Source organism: Austrofundulus limnaeus, unplaced genomic scaffold (genome assembly GCF_001266775.1).
Source record: "Austrofundulus limnaeus strain Quisiro unplaced genomic scaffold, Austrofundulus_limnaeus-1.0 Scaffold108, whole genome shotgun sequence".
NCBI lineage: Eukaryota > Metazoa > Chordata > Actinopteri > Cyprinodontiformes > Rivulidae > Austrofundulus > Austrofundulus limnaeus.
The window spans coordinates 265,461-293,105 of NW_013952510.1; the positions used below are offsets into that span (position 1 = coordinate 265,461).

Genomic DNA, 27,645 nt, shown 5'->3' on the forward strand with positions numbered 1-27,645 from the left:
ATGGATGGATGGATGGATGGATGGATGGATGGATGGATGGATGGATGGATGGATGGATGGATGGATGGATTAAAAAAACCTTCATTTTCCAGCCACTAGGTGGGAACATCGCTCAGAAGTGAGGGTATCCCTGTGATGTGGTGATCTGAGGGACACTTCCGGTCTTGACGMAAGTACCCGGCAAGGCTGCCGCACGCGTTTTCTGTGGGCCCTCTCCCCAGCAAAACTGGAATTTATAATTGTTCAGCGTAGACAAACACAATATCGTTTTCATAAGACATAGGTGAGCCTGCTTTTTTATGTAACAAATTTTTGTCCGAACTGTCGTTTGAGCGGAGGGGATTATTTTACGGTAACGCTTGTGAGAGGCCTGGTGTTAGCTTTAGCAACCCGCGCTACACCGGCCTTCAGTTTACCATAAATATTACGTGTGCTTGTTATCACTGCACAACATGTGTTGCGTTATGTAGATTTAGGTAATATCTGTCACATGAGGAGTAATTACAATTGGGTGTTTACCTTTTTATGTCTACTCCATATGTTAAATTGATTTAGCTAAGTGTAGCGCAACACTGACCATACTCAAGTGATAACGGGTACTCACTGACAGAACACTGCTTTTGTCTTTTTAACAATTTAATTTCTTTGACTCTMACAAGTGATTCCTAAAGAGCTGTTTGCCAAAAGCATGCTAGAATTTTAGATAGTCATCTAAACGTTGATGCATATAGGATGATGTCAGGTATTTGTTGTTGAGTTGGCATGCCATATTTTTGTTAAAATGTCATTAAAATACCGTGCATTTGGCTGTAAGGACATTTTAAAGTCCTGACAGTTCGTTATTTTTAAGCCCTTTGTCTGCTTTCCTATACTTGAGTAAGAAATACACCGCACATTTTAAATAAGTGTTTCTTATTGTTTTAGCAGCATACAATGAAGTAAACTTGAAGTAGTATTTGATATAATCCCACAAACGTAACATGTGTCATTATTTTTCTCTTGCAGATTGAGCTTTTCCAGCAACAATGTCTCGTTTCTTTGCCACCGGGTCAGACAGCGAGTCTGAGGAGTCCTCATCTTCCGATGAGATCACCCCCAAAGCACCCGGGACTACCTTTAAGCAGTCAGTGTTATTTTCTGCAATTTTTACCAGAACTAAAGGAAATCCTTTTTTGATTGTCTCACACATTTGGTGCCTTCCTTCACAGGTCGTTGCTTCTCAGTGACGATGAAGAAGACACCAAAAGAGTGGTGCGCAGCGCTAAAGACAAAAGGTATGTATGACACCATTTTATTCTTAAAATTACCCATTTTGTCACATCTGTTTTTAAATATTAATTTGCTGTGTATAATTTAGGTTTGAAGAATTAACTAACTTCATAAAGACTATTCGCAATGCTATGAAGATCCGCGATATGGCCAAATGTCTAGAGGAGTTTGAGCAGTTGTGTCGAGCTTTTCTAAAAAGCAAGAACATAGTGGACAAAGAGGGCGTCCCTTCTTTTTATGTCCGTCTTCTGGCTGACTTGGAGGACTACCTGAACCAAGTGGGTTGTCTTGTCGAATTAAAGAGCACAGCTTACGGTAACCTTTTTGTTCAGGTAATGAGTGAAATTATTTTTTTTTAAAGCTTTGGGAAGACAAGGAGGGAAAGAAGAAGATGAACAAAAACAACGCGAAAGCCCTGAGCACACTGCGCCAGAAGATCCGCAAGTACAACAGAGACTTCGAAACAGAGATAGCATCGTACAAAGAGGTAATTTAAGAAATGTTCTCACAGTATGTCTGACCTTTTACAACTTTCAACATCAATAACTTATAACGTTTAAGAGTAGCTAAAGATCATGTGCGAGCCGAATGTCTAATCAAAAGTAAAAAATAATATTTTGTTCTGTTAGAACCCACAGGAATCTGCAGATGAAGAAGAGGAAGAGAAGGAGGATGATGATGATTCTGGTAAGTTAGAAGTTATCGTAATGAGGTTTATGAAAGGTTCAATACCTTTCTTGTAATACCCCCCAAAAATCCACATTTACTGCTAAACTGAATTTTGTTTTATGCTAACTCTATTTGCAAAAAGGCAGTTTATATATATAAAATTTGTTTTTAAAACATGATTGAAATACAGATATATCATTTCTCATATGYTGTGCAATTTCTGTTCCACAAGGCGCCTCCTCTGAGAGCGATGATGAGACAGGAGATGATGGAGTTTCAGCCAAGGCCTTCCTAAAGAAAAAACCTGAAGGTGTGTCAGAAGCCAGCAAGTTCCTCAAGTCTGCGAAAGGATCAGGGGTAAGAAACCAACTGTGGTCTGATGGAACAGACTTTTGTTTATTGAGATGTCTTAGGAAATATTCTGAGGACTTGTCTCCTTTCGACAGGACGAGTCCACTTCTAGTGATGAAGATGAAGATGATGAGGACTGGGGCCCCGACACTGAAGAGAGTGGCAGTGAGAGTTCAGATGATGAAGAAGGGAAGAGCAAGTCTCTGGCCACAGTTTTCCTCAAGAAGTGAGCTTAGTCTCTTTAAACGAACTTTGATAAATTGTTTGTTTGTTTGTTTTTTGTACTTGTTTTATTTTCTGTGGTTTGTTTTTCACAGTCTAAAGATATAGATCAAATAAAGGTGGATGTTTAAGAAGGAAGGCTAGTTGGCAGCTCTGACAGATGTGTCAAAAAGTTCATGTCGTCTTGTGGTCTGCAGGGACAAGGGCGCCGACAGACCCAGTGTTAAGAAGGTCGATAAGAAGAAGAAAAAGAAAGAACGTCTTGGAGAGTTTCAGGAGGGAGAGGGAGAAGATGAGCCTGAGGGACGCTGGGAGAAGGTTAAAGGAGGCGTCCCTCTGGTTAAGGTAAAGCAGTGATTGTATATCTATTAGAAACATGATGCCGAAACAAAATCCCACAAAGAGCTGCGTGCCTCCTAAAAACAAGCAGATGATAACTGAGACTCATGTTGCTCTGTGGTGTCGATCCATCAGGAGAAGCCCAAGATGTTTGCTAAAGGCACAGAGATCAACACAGCTGTGGTGGTGAAGAAACTGAATGAAATCCTGCAGGCAAGAGGCAAAAAGGGGACGGACAGGTAAACTCAGGGTTCCTACTAAATAGTTTTTACTCACAAGATGCATCGTAAAGTCTGTAGGGGAAGAGAAACGAGAGGGAAAATATTCTTACATCTAATAATTTTACATAAGAACAAAAGCAATCAAAACAGCATCAATGAACAAACGCAGTACATTTACAAACATTTTCATGGCAAAAGTGGCTCAAATTGACAAAAATCTGAAATTACAGTCTGAAATTTAAAAATGGAAAATGTGTAAGAATCCTGGAAATATTATCTATTAAGGACACCAGACAGGATTCAGATTAGTGGTGTTCCGATCTGCTATTGATATTTGATATTCAATATCAGCCATAAAAAATATTATTGGATTGTATTGGCCTTAGTTAACTGACTAATTTGTTTTTGCGCTGGCTATCAGTGAAATGTTTATTTTGTTTACACTGTTTTTAGTGACGACTAAGAGCAATGATCACATTGGTTTGGGGACAGTCTGTGAAACTGGAACTGTGGACTCAACTTTAGCACAGAGGATCACATTTTAGATAATAGACAAAATAATGTTTTTTTATCCTTCCCTTCAATATTTTCAAAATATTGTTTTATTTTTAAATTGAAGTTTGAGCTCCGATAGCTACATGATTAATATTATTCTGTAGGTTCTTTATTTTTATCTCAGACTCATAGAGTAGGTTTGTTACAAAGGCTAAGCAATATTGTTGGTCATGTTATAAAGCAAAATATTACTGGTTGCATTATTTAATGCTTTGAAAATACAGGTTTCTGTAAGACTAATAAAAAAATCTGATCATGTCAGGAGCCAAAATATCTGGATTGGGACATCCCTCGTTCAGATATACTATTAGATTAAATATTTTTAATTCAGTAAAAAAATAAATCAAAAGTATTTTGTGGCTGAGTAGCTGCTTAATGTTTGTTCTTACAAAGTTGAAAGAATTGTGAAGAGAGATTATAAAATAGTTGAGCTCTTGTACCTCAAAATGTTAATCATTGTTGAAAGGTTACCGGCAGTATTTATATTTAAACTTTAATTCCATGATTTATCCAGTTGTTTCTAGTGTTCTTGCCTTTTTTTAATGCATCATGTAGAGTTGTTCCCTGATTTTATCCTGYTGTTTTCCTGCTGGCAGAGCCGCCCAGATTGAGCTGCTTCATATTCTTGCAAACATCGCTGCTGAGAATAACTTGGGTCAAGGTATCCTGGTTAAGATCAAGTTCAACATCATTGCCTCTCTGTATGACTACAACCCCAACCTGGCAGCCTTTATGAAGGTGAGAGCCTCTTYATTAAATCACTGGATGTGTTGCATCTTACAGGTTAGAGAGATGAAACATTTTATCTATCTTTGGATTAAAGAAGTTTTTGTTTTTGTTTCTAACCTGTTCCTCTTCAGCCTGATATGTGGAAGAAGTGCCTCGACTGTATCGACGAGCTGCTGGACATTTTGTTTGAGAACAACAACATCTTCATCGGGGAGAATATCGCAGAGGACAGTGAGAATCTCGCCATCTCTGAGCAGGTGACCCGTCTATTTTTCCTGTTCATATTAAGAGTGTGTTTGCATGAAAACATGAGTTAAACCAGTTTTAGTGAATATCAGCTCTCTCTTCGAAAGATTCCCCACTTACTTTAATGTTAAGATCTCGAAGGCTGCAGTAGCTCAGTGGTGAGGGCTGCGGTCTTGTAACGCTGAGGCTGCAGGTTTGAGCCCAGGTTGCGCAGGAACAGACATCCAACGTAAAACAATTACTACATCTTTACGCACTTTTATTCATGGTTTTGACCTCTGTTACATCTTATCTTGGTAGTAGGTTTTCTCTAAACTGTTTTACTCTGTGTTTTCTCTTTCTGCCAAGTCTGAAGAATTTAAATGAATATCTGCTCAGCTGCAATAATATGAAATGAAAATTCCTCAGTGAACAGTATTTGTTTGTTACTCAGGGCCTTTTTGTAATGTATCATTCATATGATCAATTTTAGCAAAATTAAACTTGGTTTAATCACCATTAAGTCAAAATAAAATGTATAAATTCTCCATCTTTGGATTTTTAAAAAACTAAAGCGGCTGAAAGGGGGAGCAAAAGGTTCAAATGGTCAAAGAAAAATCTTAATTTTATACAAATTCAAATGTTTTTGCTTAGAATGCCCATCCATGGTATTTAGACTCATAACTATTTTTTTTAATTACATTTATTCATTTTATTTGTAACGATTATATACACAACAAAGAACAAAAAAACATGCAATCAAAATAAAATAAAAGGCCGTTGAAGAAGAATAAATCTTATATCTGGCCCCTTTTTTATACCCAAAATATGTTCAAAATAAAAGTAAATTACAACAAAAATCAAAACTACTGAAAGCACACAAAAAACTAAAAAAGCTAAATTTAAAACACAAACTCAAAACAACAATTAGCATTAATTCACTTAAGCTTCTCTATATTTTTTTTCAGAATACTAGATTTTATCATTCTCTTTAACATATACAAAAATCTGGTATTTTTAACCTCATCTTCAGACCGTTCCACAATCTTATTCCCTGGATTAAAGTGGATCGTTCCTTCAGTCTCGTACGAAACCAGGGTTTCACAAACATTTCGATTCCCTTAAGATAACAACTCTCTTAACAAAATTTACTTGAATGYTGGAAGGTAACACACCTTTATGAGCTCTGTACATTAACAGCAAAATATTATAATCAACCAAATCATAGAATTTTAATAATTTCAATTCATAAAACTATGTATAAATATAGTAAAATAATTAGATAAAACATTTCTACAATTCTTGCTGTACCATGTTAGAGGYAATAAACAAAATCTAATTTAAAACCGGTACATAACAGAGGAATKTCACAGTACACAATAAAGTTGTCTTATTCCTGTCATAGGTACAGCTTTGTTTGTATGTATTTGGTTAAAAACCAAGTGTAGTTTGGAGGATTGTAATAGAAAAAGGCCGAAACTAACTGCTGTGTTGTTTGCATGCAGCAACCTTTCAGGGTGCGTGGCTGTGTCCTAACCTTGGTGGAGAGGATGGATGAAGAGTTTACCAAGATCATGCAAAACACTGATCCTCATTCTCAAGGTAAAACATTCAAAAACAGACATTTTATCCATTTTGTTATTCATAACTGTATGGAAGTTGACATCTCAATTAAATCTGACCCTAAAAAGATGATGAAAAACCCAGATTTGTGCTGCTGTGTCACACTGCTCCAACAGTCGTGGGTCTCCTGTGTTTGCTCCCACAGAGTACGTGGACAATCTGAAGGACGAAGGTCGGGTTTGTGGCATCATCGACCGGCTGCTCTCCTACTTGGAGAACAAAGGTAGCACAGAGGAGATCTGCCGTGTCTACCTGCGCCGGATCATGCACACCTACTACAAGTTTGATTACAAAGCTCACAGGCGCAGCTTGGGCCTCCAGGGAGAGACCAAGGTGAGCTCAGCACAGGAGTGGAGACGATTTTAAAGAAAGCTCTGTGCTCRGCTGCAGGTTTTCAGAGTTGTTCCTGTGTGTCGTTTAGTCGGAGCAGGACCAGGAGGAGAGCGAAGGGGAGGACAGTGCTGTGATTATGGACCGTCTCTGCAAGTTCATATACGCCAAGGATCGCACCGACCGTATCCGTACCTGCGCCATCCTCTGCCACATCTACCACCACGCGCTTCATTCACGCTGGTACCAGGCCCGCGACCTGATGCTCATGAGTCACCTGCAGGACAACATCCAACATGCTGACCCACCCGTACAGGTTGGTCGACTTCAAACCTACAAAAAAAAGTTTTCATAGACAAATCATAGAAATCTAAGTTTATCACATGTATCTTCCCCTCCCAGATTCTGTACAACAGAACCATGGTCCAGCTTGGCATTTGCGCTTTCAGACAAGGCATGATTAAAGATGCCCACAACGCACTGTTGGACATCCAGTCATCAGGCCGTGCTAAGGAGCTGCTGGGTCAGGGTCTGCTGATGAGGAACATGCAGGAGAGGAATGCTGAGCAGGAGAAGATCGAGAAGAGAAGACAAGTAAGTCCTGAAGAAACAATACAGCTCAGAGATCATCTTTGTAATCCAGATTTGTTACAGATGTTTGATGTTCTTCTGAAAGAAAAAGGTGAAGTCCTGCTCCACGTTCGATTAAAGAGTTTTAACCTGCTGCGAAACTTAAGCTCCTCTCTCCAAACGATGAAATTTAAAGTAAAATCTTTGTACTTCTCTGTATAAAATGAAACTGTGTGATCATAACCTTTGTTTCAGGTTCCTTTCCACATGCACATCAACTTGGAGCTGCTGGAGTGTGTGTACCTGGTCTCTGCCATGCTGTTGGAAATCCCCTACATGGCTGCCCACGAGTTTGATGCTCGCCGCAGGATGATCAGCAAACAGTTCCACCACCAGCTCAGAGTGGGAGAAAGGCAACCGCTGCTCGGTACAAAACCTAAACCCTGAATTCCCCTAACACCTGGAAGCTTTATCCACACAGATACCAGAGGAGATGACTGTTGCTCCTCTACCTTCCAGGACCCCCAGAGAGCATGAGAGAGCACGTGGTGGCAGCCAGCAAGGCCATGAAGATGGGAGACTGGCGAACCTGCCACTCGTTCATCATCAACGAGAAGATGAACAGCAAAGTGTGGGACCTGTTCCCCGAGACGCAGAGAGTTCGCGAGATGCTTGTCAGGTAAATAGTGTCACAGTTACACCTTGAAGGTCAAATTTTATATTTTTATTGAGTTAGGTGTTCTTTAATTCACTTGTTTCTCATTTTCATCATCATTTAAATTCTATTAGAAAGATTCAAGAGGAGTCCCTGAGGACGTATCTGTTCACGTACAGTAGTGTTTATGACTCCATCAGGTAAACACACCTTTTATTCACAATACAACCCTTTACTAATATTTGTTTTTTGTAGAGTAGCATAGCTTTAACTTTAGCTTATATTCACTACCAGTAAAAGGCTCAATGCTTTTGTATTTGTTACTAATAAGGGGTTTCTAATACCTCATACAATGTGATCCTACTTGACAAAGTTTATTTTTTCATTTTCCACTTCATCCTCTTACCTGTAAAAGATCAGCTGTTTATATTGCTGCAAACGTTTTTATCCAGAACAACTGAGTGATGAGGAGTAAATAATTATTATTGCAATGGATGAGTTTCCTACTATGGAGAGGTTTAAATATCTATGTTTTATATAAATAAATATAAAATTATATATTTATATCTATACTTCAGTGCTGTAGTGGTTTAAAGTGTAAAAAATAGGATCTGTAAATCTTTAATTAATTGGTTCACAAAACAAGCTTAAAATTGATCTAAAATCATTAAGACTTTTTTTTTACTAAGCCAACTTATTTTCTGTGACCTGCAGCATGGAGACTCTTTCTGAGATGTTTGAGCTGGAGATTGCTACAGTTCACAGCATTATCAGCAAGATGATCATCAATGAAGAACTGATGGTAAGTTTATAGCTCCCTGTTTTTATTTTATTTTATTTTTTATTTTTTTGTAGGTCTGGTTGTCTGTTTCTTTGAAATTGCTCTAAATTTTTACTTTTCCAAATAGGCRTCCCTGGACCAGCCCACACAGACGGTGGTGATGCACCGCACAGAGCCCACCTCCCTGCAGAATATGGCTCTGCAGCTGGCAGAGAAACTGGGCAGCCTGGTGGAGAACAACGAGCGCATCTTCGACCTCAAGCAGGGCGTCTATGGAGGCTACTTCAACAGAGGTAAGCTCAGACAACAGGGTTTTTCTAAATCACCAATGGACCCGCTCAAATATGAGCTTTTGGTGATGAAGCGGGCTTTACAGAACCAAAAATAGACTGTTAGTTAAATACGGATTTGGAAATTTATAACTTTGTTTGTTTTACTTTACAGACCAGAAAGGCGGCTACCAGCAGAAACAGTCATACCAGAGAGGTATGTCAGGCCAAAGTATGTATTTATATTTTAAGTTCAAAATAAATGGTCATTTTAAATTGTAAAAACATTAACTATTTGTGTTCTGAATGATGTCATTTTAACCATTTCCCTGTTGGCACAACCCCAGATCAGAAAGGCGGCTACCAGCAGAAACAGGGCGGCTACCAGCGAGGCGGCTACAGGAATCAAAACCAAGGCGGCTACTGAGTTCAAAAAGTGGGGATTTCAGTTTTTTTCCCCATAGATGTGTTCATTCCATAAACCAACCTGAGCTCAGCCACATCCTGTCGAAACTTTTTCCACCCGGTCCTGAATCTGCTGGACGTTACAACAGCTGCATAGTTAAAAAGTCCAAGATTGTCAACTCCTTGTGGCACAACATGAAGATTTTTATCACTTACATTAGAAAGTAAAGGTGTTACAGTGTGGTTGGCTGCTTTGTCGTCACAGACATGTCAACTTAATATTGATTTAAAAAATAAACAGTAATAAACTTTGTGTAATGACTTTTATTTACAACAAAGAGTAAAACCAAAGCTGGTATCGTCAGAAAATGTTTTCAAATAGACTGCAGGATATCGCATCATGAACAGTAATGTACAAATGTTTTAGGTTCATTTAAGGTTTTTCCTTCCAAACATTCAGTTTCTTGTGGTCTTGATCCTTTGTGTGTTTTTAATGGTCTTTAAAAGGCTTTTGTATTTTTTATTGTTGTTTTTTATTCATTTTCAGTTTAAAATCTGATCATTTTTAGATGTTTTTTTAAACCCTAATGAAGTATTTAGACATAAAAAAGGCAAATAAAATCAAACCAGTAGTTTTAATTTAATCTTCAGGCTCTTTGTATTGCAGTCAAAAACATAGATGAAAGCTATCACATTTTAAAATATCCATTTTACCTTTTAAAAAAGTGTCAAATTGTTCAGTGGATTTAACACAAGCTCACTCTCTTAAAATCTTSGATCAGCTCCCTCCCCTCAGTTTCAGCTTCAGTCTGTGTTTCAGCTCTTTCCTCAGCAGATCCCGCTCTTTACGGATTCCCTGCAGCACCGTGCGGTTCTCTTGAGCCCGACGCACCAAGTAGGGGAGCGTGTCATCCACTGAGCCGTACGGCACCGATTTGTACACAATAAAACTTTCTTTAGCTGGAGAAATGGGGAAAAAAAAGGATGAACTGGGACAAAAATTCATGATTGCAAGTCAACCAGGCAAAATGAAACGTTTTAAAATCTTTGTTCTGTCCAGGTGTTTTCATACTATGCAAGTCATTGATTGAGTCACCCATCTTACCCAGTGTGAGGGAGACATGATCACACATGCCCAACAGCTGACCAAAACACACAGAGCCGCCATCCTTATCTATGCCCAGCTCCTTCATCCTGCAGGTTAGGTACATAAGATTTATAGAAACAACTGTAGTGCCCATCCCAGGGCCCAAAACCCCTCAACTATGGGCTTTGAGTCGTGCTGTATTTGTACTGAACAAGTTACAGCAAAGATTTAGAGTTGATGCATAAAGTGATCTGGTTTTCTCTAAAATAAGCAGTAATGACCTCTCTCCACCTGTAGACTTTTCAAACAAACTACCATGAAGCTTAAAGGTTCATAACCTTAAAACATTGACTCATCACCACCTGTTGTTCTCAATTGTTGGCTGTTTGGGCCTAAACATTGGCAATGTCTTCTGAATAGTCTTGCCATTTTTCTATTTAAACTTACTTCAAAATAAAAGCATGAAGCATTCTGTGGAAAGGGGTTAAGGAGCTTGTAATAAATAAATTTACACATTTTTAATGAGAGAGATTCGTTTGAACTTATTTTTTTATGACTGCTGAAAGAAAGATATCTCAAATCCTAAGAATAGTTTTTGGTTGAACAAAAGTATATATACAGTATACAGTATATACACTGCTCAAAAAAATAAAGGGAACACTTAAACAACTCACGCTAACTCCCGATCTTAATCAATGAAATATTCGCATTGAGTACTTTATTCTGTACAGAGTTGAATGTACTTCACAAAAGTTTGATTTACTTGGACTTAGCGTACGTAGTTTAAGTAATCCCTTTATTTTTTTTTTGAGCAGTGTATAATTAATTTGTGTTTTTTATTTTTATTTTAAAGTGTGTTCTAACCGGTTGGCAGCTCTCCTCACTGACTCCTCATTGTGAGTGGCCACGATGATCCGGTAACGCTCAGGTTTCTGTGATATGACCTCCAGCATCACATCCAGACAGCCGTTATAACTGAACACAAGAGAACACATTACCAGACTGATCAACATGCTTAATATATTGAATCAGTATAAATCCTAACCTGAATTTTCTGAGTTTTAGTATGGATTTAGAATTAATACCATGAAAACAAACCTAACTCAAAATGCAAGGAAATGTAGGTTTGGTTGATTATTTCTTTGTTGTAACACAACTTCCAGGCAATGAATATTATACCTTTTGTAAAGCATGTTTGTTTCACCTTAAATGCTGCCACATTTGTAAGAACAAATAGTTTATGGGCAGAGTTGAAAAATATGGGTTGAGACAATTAAAAACGTGCCAGATCTTCTCCACCAATACCAAACAGTTTATTCTGCGATTGACTCTTGTTTGGTGTTTATTGGATTGAATGATTAAAGTTTGAAGAAGCAAGGCACATTATCATTTAACAGTTTATCTAACAGAAGTCTAAGTAGCATGTGGAAGAACCCTACACAGCCACAAAACAGCTCGGTGCCACCTCCTTACCAGCTTGCTCACACACTGCTGTGGGATGGCATTTCATTGGTCAACAATCACTGGTTGAAAGTCAGTGTGGTTGTGTTGGTCACTCTGGAATAAACAGCATGTCCAAGCTGATCCCACAGGTGTTCAATGGGGTCAGGGCTGCAGGGATGCCATTCCATCCAACACTACCAAATTCTGGAGGTAAACTCCACTCAGTCACAGTGACAACTGTTATCTTGGAGGATAAAGTTTAATCCCAAACTCTGGAGTTATGTGATTGCCATTGGTTACTCACAGGGGCTGACAATCAGGCAACCCATACAACTCTGCTGCTCAACCCACAAATTCAYGTTCCTTACAAATGTGGCACGACTGATGTGTTGCCATTGCATTTTTACAACAAAGTAATAATCAGCTATACACTAATTTCATAATTTTGTGACTTATTATTTTAGTTTTACATTGTTTAGGACTGATGCAGTAGATTGTTGTGTAATAAGTGCGTCCCACTGACCTGTAATTGGTGTCCTCCCAGCTCTTATGAATGGGGTCCACATGGCCCTTCTTCTCTGCCACCTTTCTCTCTTTGTCCATGTAGGCTCCTCGCACCAGTTTAACACCCAGACAGAAACCTTCCCTCTCAGATAGATGCAGAGCGTCTAACAGGAGAACCCTGGACTCCTGAGAAACTCAGACAAGAATCTGACTGTGAATACTAGTATTCTGTGCAAATAACAAAATATTTGTCAATCTTAAAAAAGAAATATTAAAGTCAAATGCCTTTAGATAACACTGATATGTGTTCCAAATCCAGGCACCATCTTTGTTGAACTTCTTCATCATTGCCATAGTAACGAGAGAGAGGGCGGGGTTCATGTAGGTGTACTCTGCATCCACCAGGACTCTGACTTTGTCAAAACTTGCCTAAAAAAAACATTTTATTGTAAATTTTCACCAATTCAAACACAACTGTTACAACTTATATTAAGTCTGTATGGACAGTTTTTGTTAAATATTTAGTTTGAAATAAAATGCATAAATTATAATGTTGTTGAACAAATTTATAAAATAAATAAATCTGGTTACATTTTAAGCATATCCTGAAATAGACCAAGGGTAATAGGTTTCCTTCAAACTGTTGCTAAATATGCTCTGCATAAAACTGACTGTTTGCTACAGAAAATCAGAACGCATTTTCTCTACTGAGTTTAGCAAATGATAACATTTTAAAAGCTAGACAGTTTTCCATTAGTTGGAATTATTTTTAAAAAAATGAACTCAATTGAGCTGCTTTAGATGCAAATTAAATTATTTCTAGATTGATTTGGACTGTTTATTTTTATTTTAAAATAATAATCATTCAGTTTCCTATCAAAGTGCCCCAAACTAAATTAAATATTAAAAAATGCAGTTGTTATAACAATAAGAATTTATTTTAAAATGGCATTTATTTAATTTAGTTTGTTTGATAGTTGTTTTGGTCTTTATAATATTGGCAACAATGGCATTCCGTACAAACTGATTGACATCTGTACCTCTGCTATTTTGTTGAGTCTCCTCAAGCCACACAGGAAATGGGCGTTCTCTTTTTCCTCTAAACCAGGGAAGCTTATTACCTGCAGGACATATAATAAATCATTTAGCATCACACTTGTCAACACTGTAAAAATTTTTTTTTTTTGGACCCACTTCTCCATCCATGGCCTTGACAAGGAGACTCAGATCATAAGGTTGTTGTTCAGTGAGAGTTGTGAGTTTCACCTTTAAAACAATCAGTTTATTGTCATTACGTACAGCATCAGCACTGGATCAAACAACAGAGACGGGGTGGGGCAGTCAGCAACAACTTGCTGCAGCTGTTTACAGCGCAAACACTAAAATGTGCATTCTTATCTGTTTTTCCCTTCATGCACCAACATTCACACAATGACACTGGGAAGGTGCTGGAAAGTTGCACAAAATGACATCGTCAGGATTCCCACAGACCTCCAGTCCCCATCAAGTAGACTAAATGATTTGTGAGTCCTTACACACAGCTCTGGGCTGAGCAGGGCTGTGATCTTCAGCTGCATCATGGGGTCTCTGCTCCAGGCGTTGCTGTTTGACATCCTCACACACTCCAGCATGGCCTCCATGTTGTCGTCGTATCGTTTTTCCCTGGTGGTGAGAGAAGAGAACRGAACACGAGGCCAGAGTTAGGGTGTAAAGTAGACAAATCCTGCATTTAAATCCTTCTTTTWCACATTTAAATCATTCAKTTGGGKTTTATATCAATTGGAACTGCAATGCTTTGGTCTGAATTCCTCCCTGTTTACCAGCCCCTCTTTCTTTTTTGAGGGCTTTCAGATCAWCTCACTTTGATGCTGTTTCTTTCAATCTAAACAAGGCGCCTATTTATTYACTAATTARTTAAAAGATGCAAACAAGGGAAACTTGTCCATCCAGCCTTGTACGTTGGAGCCAGAGTCTGACCCAGAGCCAGAGGAGAATGAAGATGACCAAATTGTAGTTGGTAAGTCCAGACCTTAATTGCCAGTTCCGTTGCAGATTATTTGACATAATAGTTTAGAAAATGCAGGGGCGGTTCTAGGGGCAGGGCCACAGGGGCATTGGCCCCAGTTGAAATCTGATTGGCCCCCTGAAGTGCCCCTGTCCTGTCACTCATCTGTCCTTCGCCTGAGAGCGATAATGATGAATGCAGTTCCATGTCCAAACACTAGTGGTGCTAATGAGTCAAATAGTAAAGTCCAGCATGAATCAAGCTGACAGAAGTCTTCTTCTTAGGAAAGTTTGAACAATCCTGCAGAAAAAGTCTTTCAACTGACAAACAAAGGCTGAATTTTCTTACATGCTGTATTTGAGAGTATTTCATTTATTTACAGTAAAAATGAATGTAAAACTGGTGAGGAGAATTTACTGTACAAGCTTTTTTTTAACTACATTACTTTCCATGTAGTTGAACATGTGTGACTGGTTAAATGTATACATATTACCAAAACATGGGATTTGTGTGCAAGGATGTTGAACAAATACTTGGCCCCTCTATGAATATTGTGGCCCCTTGATGGCCACTTATGCAGAAAAATCCTAGCTCCGCCGTTGAGAAAATGTCATAGAAAATAGAAAAAACTAATCAGTTTGAAAAATATGAACCAAACTGAATATAAAGATATCTTACTGACTAATGAATAATGCCTAAATAAACTCTAATCTCCATTCACAGATCAGAAACTGGGGCGTACCCGCTGCTCTCCCCAAGGTCCTCCTCGATGGGCACAGCCAGCATCGGCCTCAATCCAAGCAAGCTCATCTTCCTCATGGACTCAGAGATCTCGGCCTCATTTTCTCCAGCAACGAACTGGGCGTAAACTGTGGGCCTCAGCAGCAAAGAAAAGCCCCTCTTGCCCAGGAGTTTTCGTGCGACTGACATCAGCTGAAAACACAGGTGGAGAGGWGGGAGGAAACGCCAAGACAGTCAGAGTCTTCAAGAGCTTCCTGCTGCAGCGTAACAGTTATTCAGTAAGATAAATACAGCTCTCGCTCTTTTTTAAATCATCACTGAAAACAACCCTTGGTCTCACCTTCCCACTGTTGTTCACCAGCACAGGGAAGGAGCAAAGACGGAAGATGCCAAGAGTACGAATCAGTTCACCCCAACTCTTCACCCTGAAGGCGCTGGGATCCTCAAAGCTCAGTGTCCCCGACTGAAGTTCCTKCTGCTTGACCGCCGTCCTCCTGGAGGCCGCGGTGCCCAGAAGCCTCAGCGACCAGAGGTGAGGGAGTGAAGGACGTAAGTTGGAGTACAGCATCTTCGCAGGAGGAACAGTTATGCTTTCCGCAATTTATATTCAGATCCTGGAAGGCTGTTGGTATAAAACTTTTTTTTTCTTGATTACTCTGGAGTGCGTTTTTAACTTTAGAACTCAGTTGAAACCTGCAGTTATTTGCCCTGATGATGTTTAACAGAAAAGACGGAGCACCCCTACTTTACATGAAGCGCTCAGAAGAAACCTGAGATTTGTCACTGTTTCATTGAAAATTGTGCAAAACCACATTGTACATGCTCCATCGTCTAAGCAAATCTTGGGATATTTTCTTGCAAAAGAACAAACGCCACCACTGCGTTGGCAGAAGATCTAAATCACAAGTGCAAGGAAAAAGATTCAAGAGAAATAAATATGAAAAGGCCTTACCCTACATCCTATGAACACAACCAAAAGCACGCAAATGATGAAGCCACGTAGGTACAGTTTTGAGCCCAGGGCTCGCTGGTTAATGAGTGACTGTTGGGAAATTTAGGTAAACACCCAGCTGACCCTTAGCATCAGCTCACAAATCTTCACGTGAAGTCAGTCCCCTGAACCTGACTGGCTCAGACATGTACAAATATCATTTTTGTGTAAAATGAATCTGCAAGAATATTTAAAATAAATGTACTACTTTGTTTCTAAAGCACTTGAAATTTGCCACAAAGTGCGGTGCATGTCAAATCCAGGGACATTTAAAGCATAAATCAAAATAAAAACAATAAAACAAGTCAAATAAACAAGTTTCAGGCTGTGTCGTGGAATAGAAATGTGATTTTTAGAAACATTTTTAAAGTGGACAGTGCATGAGTTTGTTTAATATCATATGGAAGATTGTTCCATTATTTTAGAGCAGCAACACAAAAAACTGTTTAGTTTCATTTTAGACCTCAGCTCCTCCGGGAGCACCTGAAGCACCGAGTTGTTTATTCAGATTTTAGTCTCCGAAAAGTCAAAATGTTTTTTTTCTTTATAAAAGATAAGAAAAGAAAGCAAAAGAGCAAATTTTGATGATCATATGTGACCTGAAAATCCTCAAAAGCTGAGCAAATATTGATTATAGATATACAGCTCTCAGGCCTATTGATTACACTGAGGCMCTAACAGAGGTTAACATTTATCTTTAGACAAACCAGCTGTAAACTCTCAACTCTATGCGTGAGTCTGGGCTGAGCTGCAGCTGAAGCAAATTTTTCCAGTTTCTTCTTCTTTAATCCTGCTTTAGTCGGTTTATTCTCAACTTCCGAGGGTAAGCTCAAAAGCAAGTTTTTATAGTAAAGATTTTCTAACAAAGACAAAAAAATCCTCTATCAGAAGACTTTTATTTCATACATGAATATTTAAAACAAAAATCTAAATATATATACATACCAGTAAGAATTTCATCAACGTGCTCAACAGGTGAATTAATAAAAGGATAAGTATTCACACAAAGAATACATATATATATACATACATACATACACATATATATTTCCCCTTAAAGAGCCATGACACAAAACATTTAAATAACGTTAATCTAAAACACTGTTCTGGGGGATATGTAGGACCTCTGGGTGTGGGGGTGTCGAGGTTGTCTGTAGAGAGGCCTGAAGTGGTTGGACAGGGACGGGTGAGGGCCCTGGTGCAGGTGGAGGGGGTATGATGGAAAGGTGGAGGATCGGAGGGATGAATCCAGCTGAGGGAGAAGATTCGGGCGGGTCAGTACCATCTCTGGTGGGTAGGGCCCGGCAGGACTGAGGTGAGGGATGGCGCCAACTGGAGGATACGAGTGGGCGTAGGAGGAGGCCGAGGGATTCTGAGGAAGGGCTGCGGAGGTGACGGCCAAGAGGGAGGAGGGTTGGAAGGAAGAGTGAGGGAAAGAGGATGGAGGAAGAAGAGGAGGTGCAGTTTGGTGGGTCAGAGCGGGACTGGGAGACGCGCTCGGTAAAGAGAGGGTTTGCATTTGTTGGGCAACCGATGGAAACTGAAAAGAGTGGGAGGAGCCAGGAGCGGCGGTTGGAGGTTGGTGCTGATTGACGAAGGTTTGTGTGGCGACGGAAGCAGGATCTGTATTTGTCTGCAGGATGTTTGGATAAAGGAAAGCTGCTGCAGAAACAGCTTCATCCTGCAGCAGCTGGCTTGGCTGGGTGTGAAGAGAGTCAGCAGAGACCTGCAGAGTGGACCGACACGTGTTGGGAGGAGCACAGAAAGAGGCAGGAGCGCGGGGGGGCTCTGAAACGGTGCTGAAGCTGTTGGAGGCGGAGGAGGGAGAGGACAACGAGAGCCGTGGAGAGGAAACGTCAGAGTGAGGAGGTGTGGGGAAGGTGAAGGAGGCTTGCTGCAGGGAGGGGGTGGCGGGGAGGAGAGTAGGGTAGTCAATTGGAGGGAAGGAAGGCTGAGGGTGGGCTGAATCTGAGGAGGATGGAGGAAGAGGAGCGGAGAAGTCAGACTCAAAGGTTGCTGAAGGCATCATGTCTGACCTGTGAAGAAAACACAAGTTTCAGCAATCCATGCAGATTCTCAGGCCTTTAATCTGTTATGATCCTTGAATAAAAGCTGGAATTTAAAAAACTCAACAATCTCAAGAAATAAATATAGATTTTCTCTGCTGAAATAGTGAAGTCACCAATTATTTATACAAAAAATCATTTAAAAAAAATCCCAAACACAAACGTTAGCTCTGCGTAAAATTGGTAATTTAAAAAAATCACAGTAAGCAGAACTTTGGAAACAGATTAAACCATTCTGGGGGAAATACAGAATGTTTTCTTACTGTTTGTGTGAGCAAAATTTAAACATCAATGTGGTTTTGATTGTACCTGAGATTTCTGTTGAAGGGAAAAATACTGTATGATGTCATTTTTTCCATTAAAAGGGAATGTTTTGGGAGCTCTTGAACACAAAAGCTCTGAGAAAGTTTACAGAGTTCTGAGACGTTTCTGAGATGTTACATTTGGCTTTCATTAAGTTAAAAATGAAGTGAAGTGTTGCTTTTTTCAGTATTTCAAATAAGATCAGAAATTTAAAAGAACAACATTAAAAAAATCTTGAAAGAAAAGGTCTAGAATTTCATTAAATATGAATCATTTTTTGCAACTAAAATGATTTTGCTATGGTAAAAATCTAATTGATTTAAATATTTATTGAAAAGAAACTAAATGGAATTGTTATAGATGTAAATTGGATTCATGTTATATTAAACTGGACTGAATTTTTTAAAATCTTTTTATAAGAAAAAATTGGATTGTGATGAAAGGTTTGAAAAGAATTATTGTATATTTGGGTTAAATTGGTTTACTTCTGATCAAGCTTTTTATTAACTTGTACAAGTTTTTTTCCAGAGTAGGCTACCTTGAACAAAACTAAATTAAATATTTTTTAAAATAAAAATGTTTAGAAAAATGACTAACACCCTCTGTGATAAATGTTTGCACACTTACTCTTCAAGCAAACTGTTTGCTGCTTCATTTCCCTGAACCTCCTGCATCCCCTCGCTCCCCGGGATGCTGARATCTGACATCTGGGAGGTCATGAAAGCCTGGCCGAGGTCCATGCTCTGCTCCGGGACTTGATAGGAGGCCACCAACCCGCAGGAGGACTCGGTCAGAGAAGGCAGAGAGGGGAGAGCGAGAGCCTGCAGGTCTGCGGTGCTCACAGGCTCGGGAGATTCACAATGATCTGAAAGCGAAAGAAGAGGTTGACTTTAATATCAAACCGTTTGGATTAAAATCGTAGCTCCTGTTATTTATCGTACCCACCGTTGTCTACGGTTTCTGTCAGGACAGTCAGTTTGCGTTTCTGTCTTGCATCTCTTTTTCTGCAGAGAGAAATATAAAATATTCGTAGATCATTTATTCACAAAACGTAGCCTTCAAAATGCTATTTTTGGTGGGAATTACTTTTTGCTGTTCATGCCATCTTCTCGAAAGCCCTTCGCAAAAGGGTTGGAGTTGATCTTGAGCTCTGTGATCTAAACACAAAAACCAAGTTGCACGGGCAGATTATTATTTTTAGTTTAGCTGTTTACGAAGGTAAATGGTTTACCTTGTTTTTTGCCTGACTAGGCTTGTTACACTTTGTGATTTAGAGATTAAATATAAAAACACACCATAATCTTTCGTTGCATTTTTTTTATTGTGAATGTAAAAGTTTAAAGCCCTCTTGTGGTCAAATAGAGTTAATACCATTGAACAATTTAGACAAAAACAAAACAAACAAAAAGACTGTACTTATGTAGTATCTTTCTACCTRACTRGGCAAATCAAAAAAACTTAACACAATTTCTACCATCAGATTCTCACACAAACATATATTTGTAGTGAGTGTGCTTWGCAGTAAACTATGAYACACTATGGTATTAGAATAAAAGTGTTGTGCAAAAGGTTTATAATTACAYACAGCATTTGGTTTTGTGTATCTTTCATTGTCTACAAAGGGAAGGCAAAGTAGGGCCCCCAAACGTCCAGGTCCAGCCCTGGGTAAACCTTAAAGTTCCTGTTTTGGCTCTGAACTACCTTGGTGTTCTGGTACGCGGTGACTGTGATGAACTGGGTTTCAGGGAAAACAAAGGTGTGATGCTCTCTGTCCCATCTCACAACATCTTTGGCTTCAACCACATGAACTCTGGGCTGGTAGCGATGCAGCGAGTGCAGGATGATCTGGGAGAACAACACAAAAAGGTCCGTTTCAGACATTGCACAAAGACAGACAGCTACAAAGTAAACGCTGTGAGTCTGCGGGACTCACGTGGCCCTGTGTGTCCAGCGTGTTGTTGGTGAGCTTGGCGTAGTGGAAGGAGACACTGCGGCTCTGCCAGTGTGCACCTGCGGCAGGGGAGTCTGGGTGGATGAACACCCGGGCCGGCAGCCTCGCCTCAGCGCCGCCGATGGCCTGCCAGCCTCCACTTTGGAAACGGTAGCGGTAGTTGTCCACCGGAACGATGTCGAGGAGGAGGATGTAGCGGAGAGATGGGTTTAAACCCGACAACTTCAGCCTCAAGCCAGGAAACATCCGCCTGGAAAAGAACAGAAGAAAAATGATGGATGTGTTTGTTTTTTTGTGGTTTTTGAGCTACTTCAAGGTTTATGCTGCTCTAACCTGCCCTTCTTTGTTATGATCATCTCAGTGCCCACAGAGCTGAACTGCTTCCACAGAGAGGAATTCTCCAGCTCCACCTTCACCTCGTCTTTCTGGATTTTGGAGGTCGGATTGTTGGAGACAGGAGGAGGAGGCCCCAGGAGCCTCGGGGCCACGTCACAAACTGGAGAGAACATTGGTAAATGTGCAGGAGCCTCTCTGTCTGTAAAAAAAAACAAAACAAAATCTGGAGTTATTTAACATAAAGAAAATTTAGTACTTTTACATTTTTCTTACCTCTGCAAAGACAGTCTCCAATCCTCTGAGGTCCCATAGTCAAACCTGAGCACATCTCCACACCTAGCATTCTGCTTTGATTCCTCAACTGTTTCAAAGTATCATTCCTTAGTTTTCCTCCTTTCACTTTGCCTCTGTCCAATCTATGTTTTTGCTGACTTGTTAAAAACAAAAGTCTCCTGTTTCCTGGTTCTGTCCGTGCTCCTGTTGTTTCACTGTCCTTCGCTGTTAGAGCCCAAAGTGCCGAACGGTTCTGTTAAATAGGTGAGGACTTCACACCTTTGGCCAAATGGTCCCATTTTCTCCTGAACTCCTCATTTGCCTCCCCGTTTTTCACCTCCCAATCCCCTCAACTTTCCTCCTGTTGCTGCTTTAACAAACACAAACAATAACTCAACAGCTGGTGCTCTGGCGGGAATGCATATCGCCCGCTGTCTTTCATGTCAGAGGTTTTAAATTACGTACGATCATCTCATTTTGAAAAATATGGAGTTACACCTCTTTAGGCCACACCTTGAAAATAGCATCTACACAGATCTCACAGCAACAGTTAGTGTTCAGAGTATAAGTTGTGAATTTCTGTATTTTAAGCTATTACCACACCAACAGCTCAATACATGTAAAACATGCTGACGATTGTTTTGTTGTGGTCGTCATCTTGAATTTGACTGACTAAAAGTCAGTGAGTTGCAGATGTGCATCCACTGAAAACTTTCTGAGAGTCGGATTAAGATCAGTCCAGTGACCTATGAGATATTTTGCTAACACAATAGATAAACACAAGGGGCTTTGGGCAGTGAGCAATAATCGTACTTAAAGGGACTGAATAAATTCAAACTTGTCATCAGAGACTATTAAGCACAAAACTGAGATATTAAAAAGTATTTTCTTCACAGTTGGATTTTTATGAGCTTCAGATTTAGATATTTATTATTAAAATTATAGTGTCAGATTATTAAGTTTATCATGGGTTTGCATTAAAAAAAATCAAAAAACTGATCCAAACATTTATCTAGATCCAGATGAAGTTTTCCCACTCATATGTAGTCTCAAAAAGCTCTAATTTTTGCCTTTTTCTTGTTTTTTCTACATTAAATTGTTTGCTTTTTTCCAACTTTATTCATTAAATGTTATTTGGAGTCATAAACCCCAACTCCAATGAAATTGGGACATTGTGTAAAGCATAAATTAAAAGAGAAAATTATGATTAACTTTTCAAACTATATCAGTTTGTGAAGGAAAATAATTGTTGCCCGTGTATTTATATTTTGATGGTGTTTCAGCTATGTTTTACTTATAAACATATTTACTGCATATGTATCGTCACATTATTCTGAATTGTTTTAACTCATGTTGTAAGTTTCCAGTAGCGCACCTTTATTGCGTCTTTTCTTGTTCATCAAGCTTTAACTTCACACAACTGTGATTTCTGCACAACTGGATTTCAGAACTATTTGTTTTGTTACTACTGGAATGTGAACATGTAAGTGATGATAAAAYATGAAGCATAACCACACTTTAAGGTGTTTTTCTTTGTTGAAGGACCACAGAACAGGATTTCAATTGAAAAATATTTGCTGCTCAGATGAGAACCACTCCTTGCATGTCAAATGGGAACTGGTTTTGGACTGGTTTCTACTGGAAGAGTAGAAAAGATGTCTTCAGACTCAACTTGTATTGCTGTATGCATGTTGACTCATTYMATTGCAATAAAAATACTCAGAGACCATTGTAGTGGACACTTTTTGATCATGTAGCCTATTTCTGCATTTTGTTTAACAGACATGGAAAATTTTTTCCACCACAAGTTGAATACACTACAAAGACAATATATTTAAAGTTCAAATGAATGATACCTGCAACGTATTTCAAAACAACTGAAGCAGGGGCTTGTTTACCACTGTGTTACATCACCTTTCCTTTAAACAAAACTCAGCGTTTGGGATCTGAGGACTCTGTTGAAGCTTTGTAGGTGGAATTCTACAAAAGTAGTATCCGCTCTCTTTTTCCAAAAAGCCACGCTGTTGTAACACGTGCAGAATGTTGCTCAGCATTGTCTTGCTGAAATAAGCAGGACGTCCCTGAAAAAGATGTGGCTCGTATGGCAACACGTTTATCCAAAACCTGCATGTAGCTTTCAGCATTAACGGTGTCATCACAGATGTGACAGTTGGCCATGCCATGGGACACTAATGCATACCCATACCATCAGAGATGCTGGATTTTGAACTTTGTGCTGATAACAATCCAGACTGTCCTTTYCCTCTTTGGCCAGGAGGACACAAGGTCCMTGATTTCCAAAAACARTCWGAAATTTGAACTGGTCAGACCACAGGACACTTTTCCACTTTGTGTCAGTCCATCACAGATGAACTCAGGTCCAGAGAAGCCAGCTGCATTTCCAACGCATTCTCATGCCCCCCGCGTCAACATATTGACGCTTGGTCAGGTAGCCGCCTGCGTCAACTTTTGGACGTGCCGGGTAGCCCCCACRCATCCGTTCTTTACGAGATGAGGCGGAAGAGGACGAGCGCGTTGTCATATTTTTTCACAAGAGTAGGAAATGCACGAAACCAACCATCGCAGACCCCAAATTTAACTTCTATTAGCCTCATACAGCCTATCCCTAACCACAGACGCTAAAATTAACCATTAAACCTGATCCCTCATATTAACCATTTTTTTMAATGTAGAGAATTTGCGAGAACTGTCCCAGAGCCTAAATTTAACCTATATTAGCTACATACAGCCTATCCCTGACCCCATTATGTCAAATTAACCATTAATCCTGATCCTTCACCTTAGAACCCCCGACCCAAAGACCCCTAAGTAACGCAACCCGGAAAAGCCGCAGGTGGCAAGGGCAGACGCTTGAGGGGTACCCGACGCATCAAAACTGGACGCAGGCGGTCCCTGCCCAAGCGTCAATATGTTGATGAGTCTGACATGAGAACGTGTTAGCATTTCTGGGTGTTGTTGATATATGACTTTGAATGGTAGTTTTAACTTGCACTTGTAGATAGAGATGAACTGTTTGCTGATGATGGTTTTCTGAAGTGTCCCTGAGTCCRTGTGCTAATATCCATTTTTTAATGCAATGACTGAGGGATCAAAGGTCACAATCATTCACCAATGGATTTCCATCTTGCCACTTACTTGCTGAGATTTGTCCAAATTCTCTGAATCTTTTGATGATGTTGTGGACTGTAGATGATGAAATTCCTAAATTTCTTGCAATTGTTGAGAAACATTCTTAAACCTTTGGACTATTTGCTCACACAGTTGTTCACAAAGTGGTGAGCCTTGCCCCATCCTTGCTTTTTGAACTGAGCCTTTCAGATGCTCCCTTTATGTCCAGTCATGACACTCACCTCTTTCACCTGTTCACCTGTGAAATGCTCCAAACAGGTGTTCTTTTGAGCATTCCTCAACTTTCCTAGAATTTGGACGCTCCTGTCCTAGCTGTTTTGGAACGTATAGCATCAAATTCTAAATTAGCTAATTTTGGCAAAAATAAAACCAGTRGTTTTTCCCTTTGTACATTAAATATCTTGTCTTTGTAGTTTATTTAATTGGATAGGCTAAAAAGGATTTTCAAATCATCTTATTATTTTTTGTTTGTTTGTTTGTTTTGTTTTACACAACATCCCAACGTCATTGGAACTGAAGTTGTATTTTGCATACAAATTTTAGCATAATTTTTCAAACCACATATACAAAAAGCTTCATAAATACTAAAGCACTTTACAATTTGTCCTACTTTACACATTGTGGAGAACAAGAGACAMTAAATTCATTATACACACTTAATTTTTTTTCTGTCATCCAACTATAAATTATACACTAACTGAAAAAACAAACTGAATGCTGTCATCTTTTTTTTAATTTGGGTTAATGCAAACCTGTTTATTTATATCTACATAAATCAAAGTACCGGCAGACCCCCAGTAGCTGTCTGATGACTTGATGACACGTCTCTTCCTCCCCCAGTCTGCTTGTTAAACTCTCTCTCTGCAGGGAGTCAGGCCCTGAACACAGGTGCAACTGGACCACACTTGGGTCAACGGCTGCAGTTTGGTCACTAACAGGAATGTCTTTCTTACAGTATACGTTTACTTCAGGTAAATAATATAACAGAATATAAAGATATGCAGCAAGATTACTTGATTTTATAAATTGCAAGTTCATGAGTCATGCGTCACTAAAAAATATTTAACGCCACATCGCTGTTAATGCTGTTATAACCTCATTACAGTGATGTCAGCATGTTGCCTCATGATGGCATTCCAGATAGGTAAAGCACCCATGCAGTATTATTTTACTATTTAAACTTTTTATTTATAAAACCACTGAAAAGTTTTCTTCTTAACCTCAAACCTTCCTGTAGGAGCTCCAAGAGAAGGAGGCGCAATTGATGTCATATTTAGCTTCCCTCTTTGCATAATAAATTTATTTTTATCATGAGAACTTATTTCAAGTTGTTTTTGTTTGGGACTTGGCTCCTTTTTCATTTGTTAATTTCTGGTAATAAAAAAAGGATTAGTTACCAGAATCTCTTTTTTAAAAAAAGAAAGCAGATAAATTTCAATAGAGTGAGATAATGATTAGAATACATCGTCGCTTTAACATTTCCTGCTGAGTCCCTGCCTGAGGATTAGAAAGGAAAAAGAAAACTAACAAACAGACCCCATACCTACCTGCTCGCCAACATTAAAAAAAAAAGATGACAGCTGGAGTCAGTTTACACGAGCGAGGTTTACATGTTGTTCTAGTTGTTGTTTTCTTTCCCCATTTGTGCTCGTTGTCGGGGATAAAAGCAGGCGAGGAGCGAGGGGAAGTGGAAGGTGCGAACGCCATGCTGGGGCCTGGATGGGAGCAGCGAGGTGTGTGATGTCTTTTAATGCTTTTACGAACAAACAGGTGCATCGTGGCCCTGCAGCAACGAGCCAGTAATGAGGGCCGTTAGGTTTTGTTTTTCCTTTCGCCGTTTTGTTTTTCCTTTCGTCGTTAACTAAAGTGGGGGAAGATCATGCGGCTAGTAGCAAGTTTGAAATGACTGCCTTTGACACRTAGGTGTGGAATGGTTTGATGTCCACCTGCGTTTACTCACGGAGGGCTAAAGGTCATTTTACAGGAATTTATGAGACGTGTTACAGTATATTGCTCGTCACTTGGCTTTAAATCCTCGTAGTTAACTCTGGAGATTTAGCTTCAAAACTTCAAAAAAAAAAAAATGGAGACTTCCTGCTTCATAATGAAACAAGCTTTTTAATCTGATCAAGATTACTTTTCACCCTGGGCTCCATGTAAATACTTTGTCTTAAAGGGATATTTGTCAGCCCACACAAAAAGGTTGAGCTCAGTGATTGCTGGGATTAAAACAGGCTGTGTGGACTCTAAATAAATGCCCTGTGTTTTAAATTACAGATTATCTCCGATTTCGTCTCCTCTCACTTGCAAGCTGAAGTCTTTTTGTGTTAACCTGCATACACTGTATTTTTAATCAACCAGGATCTATTTTTTTTTTATTAAGCTTCTGCCCAACACAAATGCAAATACCTGCCTAGAGAGCACTTTTCATCACAGCGTGGTTTTACAATCACTAGATTAGATCACGCACRTCCATGAGGATCAAAAGTCAAGCGCAACTGTGAAATCCAAGTGCGTCAGACAACCTCCAGAGGGTCTCTGTCCGCCTCGGACACCAGCACAGTGACCTCGTCGTGAAGCTGGACRGCGAGCCTCTCTCTGAACACGGGCAGGAAGCCTCGCTCGCTGTTGCTGTGGTCGCTGAGGATGACGCTGGTTCCCTTCTCTGCCGCATCCAGCACCTCGTGGTGGGACATTTCACCTGAGAGGTTGGATTTAACGACACCACAGGCTTAAAAATATGTTTTAAAAAAATATAACATACACAAGTGGTGATTCCACCTGTGACACAAGTGATTTATTATTTACCGGTGATGTAGAGGTCTGCTTCAACACCACTCAGCACTGACGCTCCGGATCCGGCACAGACCGCCACAGAGCTCACAGAAGACTCTGAAAACACACAAATATTTCCATTTCAGCAAATCATTGAACTTTACATTCAAAAACCATAAAATCCAAACTTTGACTAAGGAAGACGTTTATTATTTTTTTTCTCCAATGGAAACAATGGCCAAAAGAAGCACAGATTCTTTATTTATGAAAATGAAAAGTATTAGAGAAAAAGGTTAGTGTGGTCATTGGATTGTCCTTTTAGAAACGGGTATTAAAAAACAAGTAATGAGTGGATTTTTGTTTTTTGTTTTAAAATACTGAAATTAGAATTAAAATTTAAAGCCTTTCTCATTATTAGTGTCAAAAAGGGATGAACGAAATTTTTTAAAATGGCTTGAGTTTCACTTTCTGTTTCAGATAGCAAAAAAGAAAATAACTTTAAACAGAAACGAAAAAAAAGGCTTGTTAGTTATTTTATGACTATATATTCCCCAACCAGAAGGGTCGCTTGCCTGGAGGGTCTGCATAATAAAACACAAATTTCTGTGAATAAAAGGCCGAAACACAGACGTGTTTGTCCATAACTGAGTTGTATGATGACTGTCGCTCTGTGACCAAAGGTTTTGCAGAGATACTTTGTGTGACTTTTGGCCAAATAAGTCCCTTTTTATTGAATATACACTCACCGGCCACTTTATTAGGTACACCACGCTAGTAACGGGTTGGACCCCCTTTTGCCTTCAGAAC

The 27,645-nt window shown here is 39.5% G+C and overlaps 4 protein-coding genes across 6 annotated transcripts in view; 1 reads left to right on the forward strand and 3 right to left on the reverse strand.

Annotated features, from left to right (window-relative positions):
* The first annotated feature begins 141 nt into the window (after window positions 1–141).
* eif3c (eukaryotic translation initiation factor 3, subunit C) lies at window positions 142–9,526 on the forward strand. 2 transcript variants are annotated; one of them, XM_014013915.1, is made up of 23 exons: window positions 142–283; window positions 1,006–1,123; window positions 1,209–1,274; window positions 1,358–1,547; window positions 1,631–1,756; window positions 1,899–1,956; window positions 2,171–2,295; window positions 2,385–2,515; window positions 2,709–2,856; window positions 2,986–3,089; window positions 4,223–4,364; window positions 4,487–4,612; window positions 6,086–6,182; window positions 6,349–6,536; window positions 6,625–6,849; window positions 6,936–7,127; window positions 7,359–7,530; window positions 7,623–7,782; window positions 7,893–7,958; window positions 8,473–8,560; window positions 8,667–8,832; window positions 8,984–9,040; window positions 9,156–9,526. In XM_014013915.1, exons 2-23 carry the CDS (start codon window positions 1,026–1,028, stop codon window positions 9,233–9,235), a joined length of 2,805 nt encoding a protein of 934 aa, XP_013869369.1. In that variant the 5' UTR covers window positions 142–283; window positions 1,006–1,025; the 3' UTR covers window positions 9,236–9,526. The 2 variants fall into 2 exon arrangements, with proteins under 2 accessions (XP_013869369.1, XP_013869370.1); XM_014013916.1 differs by having other exon boundaries at window positions 8,984–9,025.
* A 308-nt stretch (window positions 9,527–9,834) lies between these two features.
* prodh2 (proline dehydrogenase 2) lies at window positions 9,835–15,996 on the reverse strand. Of its 2 annotated transcripts, XM_014013937.1 has the most exons (10): window positions 15,334–15,991; window positions 14,995–15,185; window positions 13,783–13,909; window positions 13,442–13,513; window positions 13,288–13,368; window positions 12,533–12,676; window positions 12,267–12,433; window positions 11,165–11,275; window positions 10,319–10,407; window positions 9,835–10,173 (listed from the first exon to the last, which is right to left on the reverse strand). In XM_014013937.1, exons 1-10 carry the CDS (start codon window positions 15,559–15,561, stop codon window positions 9,992–9,994), a joined length of 1,392 nt encoding a protein of 463 aa, XP_013869391.1. In that variant the 5' UTR covers window positions 15,562–15,991; the 3' UTR covers window positions 9,835–9,991. The 2 variants fall into 2 exon arrangements, with proteins under 2 accessions (XP_013869391.1, XP_013869392.1); XM_014013938.1 differs by lacking the exon at window positions 10,319–10,407 and having other exon boundaries at window positions 10,085–10,173; window positions 15,334–15,996.
* Window positions 15,997–16,861: 865 nt separating this feature from the next.
* tbx6 (T-box transcription factor 6) lies at window positions 16,862–21,242 on the reverse strand. The gene is made up of 8 exons (XM_014013923.1): window positions 20,914–21,242; window positions 20,638–20,839; window positions 20,287–20,554; window positions 20,055–20,198; window positions 19,440–19,510; window positions 19,299–19,357; window positions 18,981–19,218; window positions 16,862–18,020 (listed from the first exon to the last, which is right to left on the reverse strand). Exons 1-8 carry the CDS (start codon window positions 20,981–20,983, stop codon window positions 17,078–17,080), a joined length of 1,995 nt encoding a protein of 664 aa, XP_013869377.1. The 5' UTR covers window positions 20,984–21,242; the 3' UTR covers window positions 16,862–17,077.
* A 4,745-nt stretch (window positions 21,243–25,987) lies between these two features.
* The window catches only part of nif3l1 (NIF3 NGG1 interacting factor 3-like 1 (S. cerevisiae)), a gene marked incomplete at its 5' end in the record, with an annotated part of 4,034 nt that continues 2,376 nt past the window's right edge, over window positions 25,988–27,645 (reverse strand). Inside the window, 2 exon segments of the mRNA XM_014013948.1 lie at window positions 25,988–26,764; window positions 26,872–26,955. Of these exon segments, the coding sequence (XP_013869402.1) occupies window positions 26,580–26,764; window positions 26,872–26,955 (269 nt within the window). The 3' untranslated portion in view covers window positions 25,988–26,579.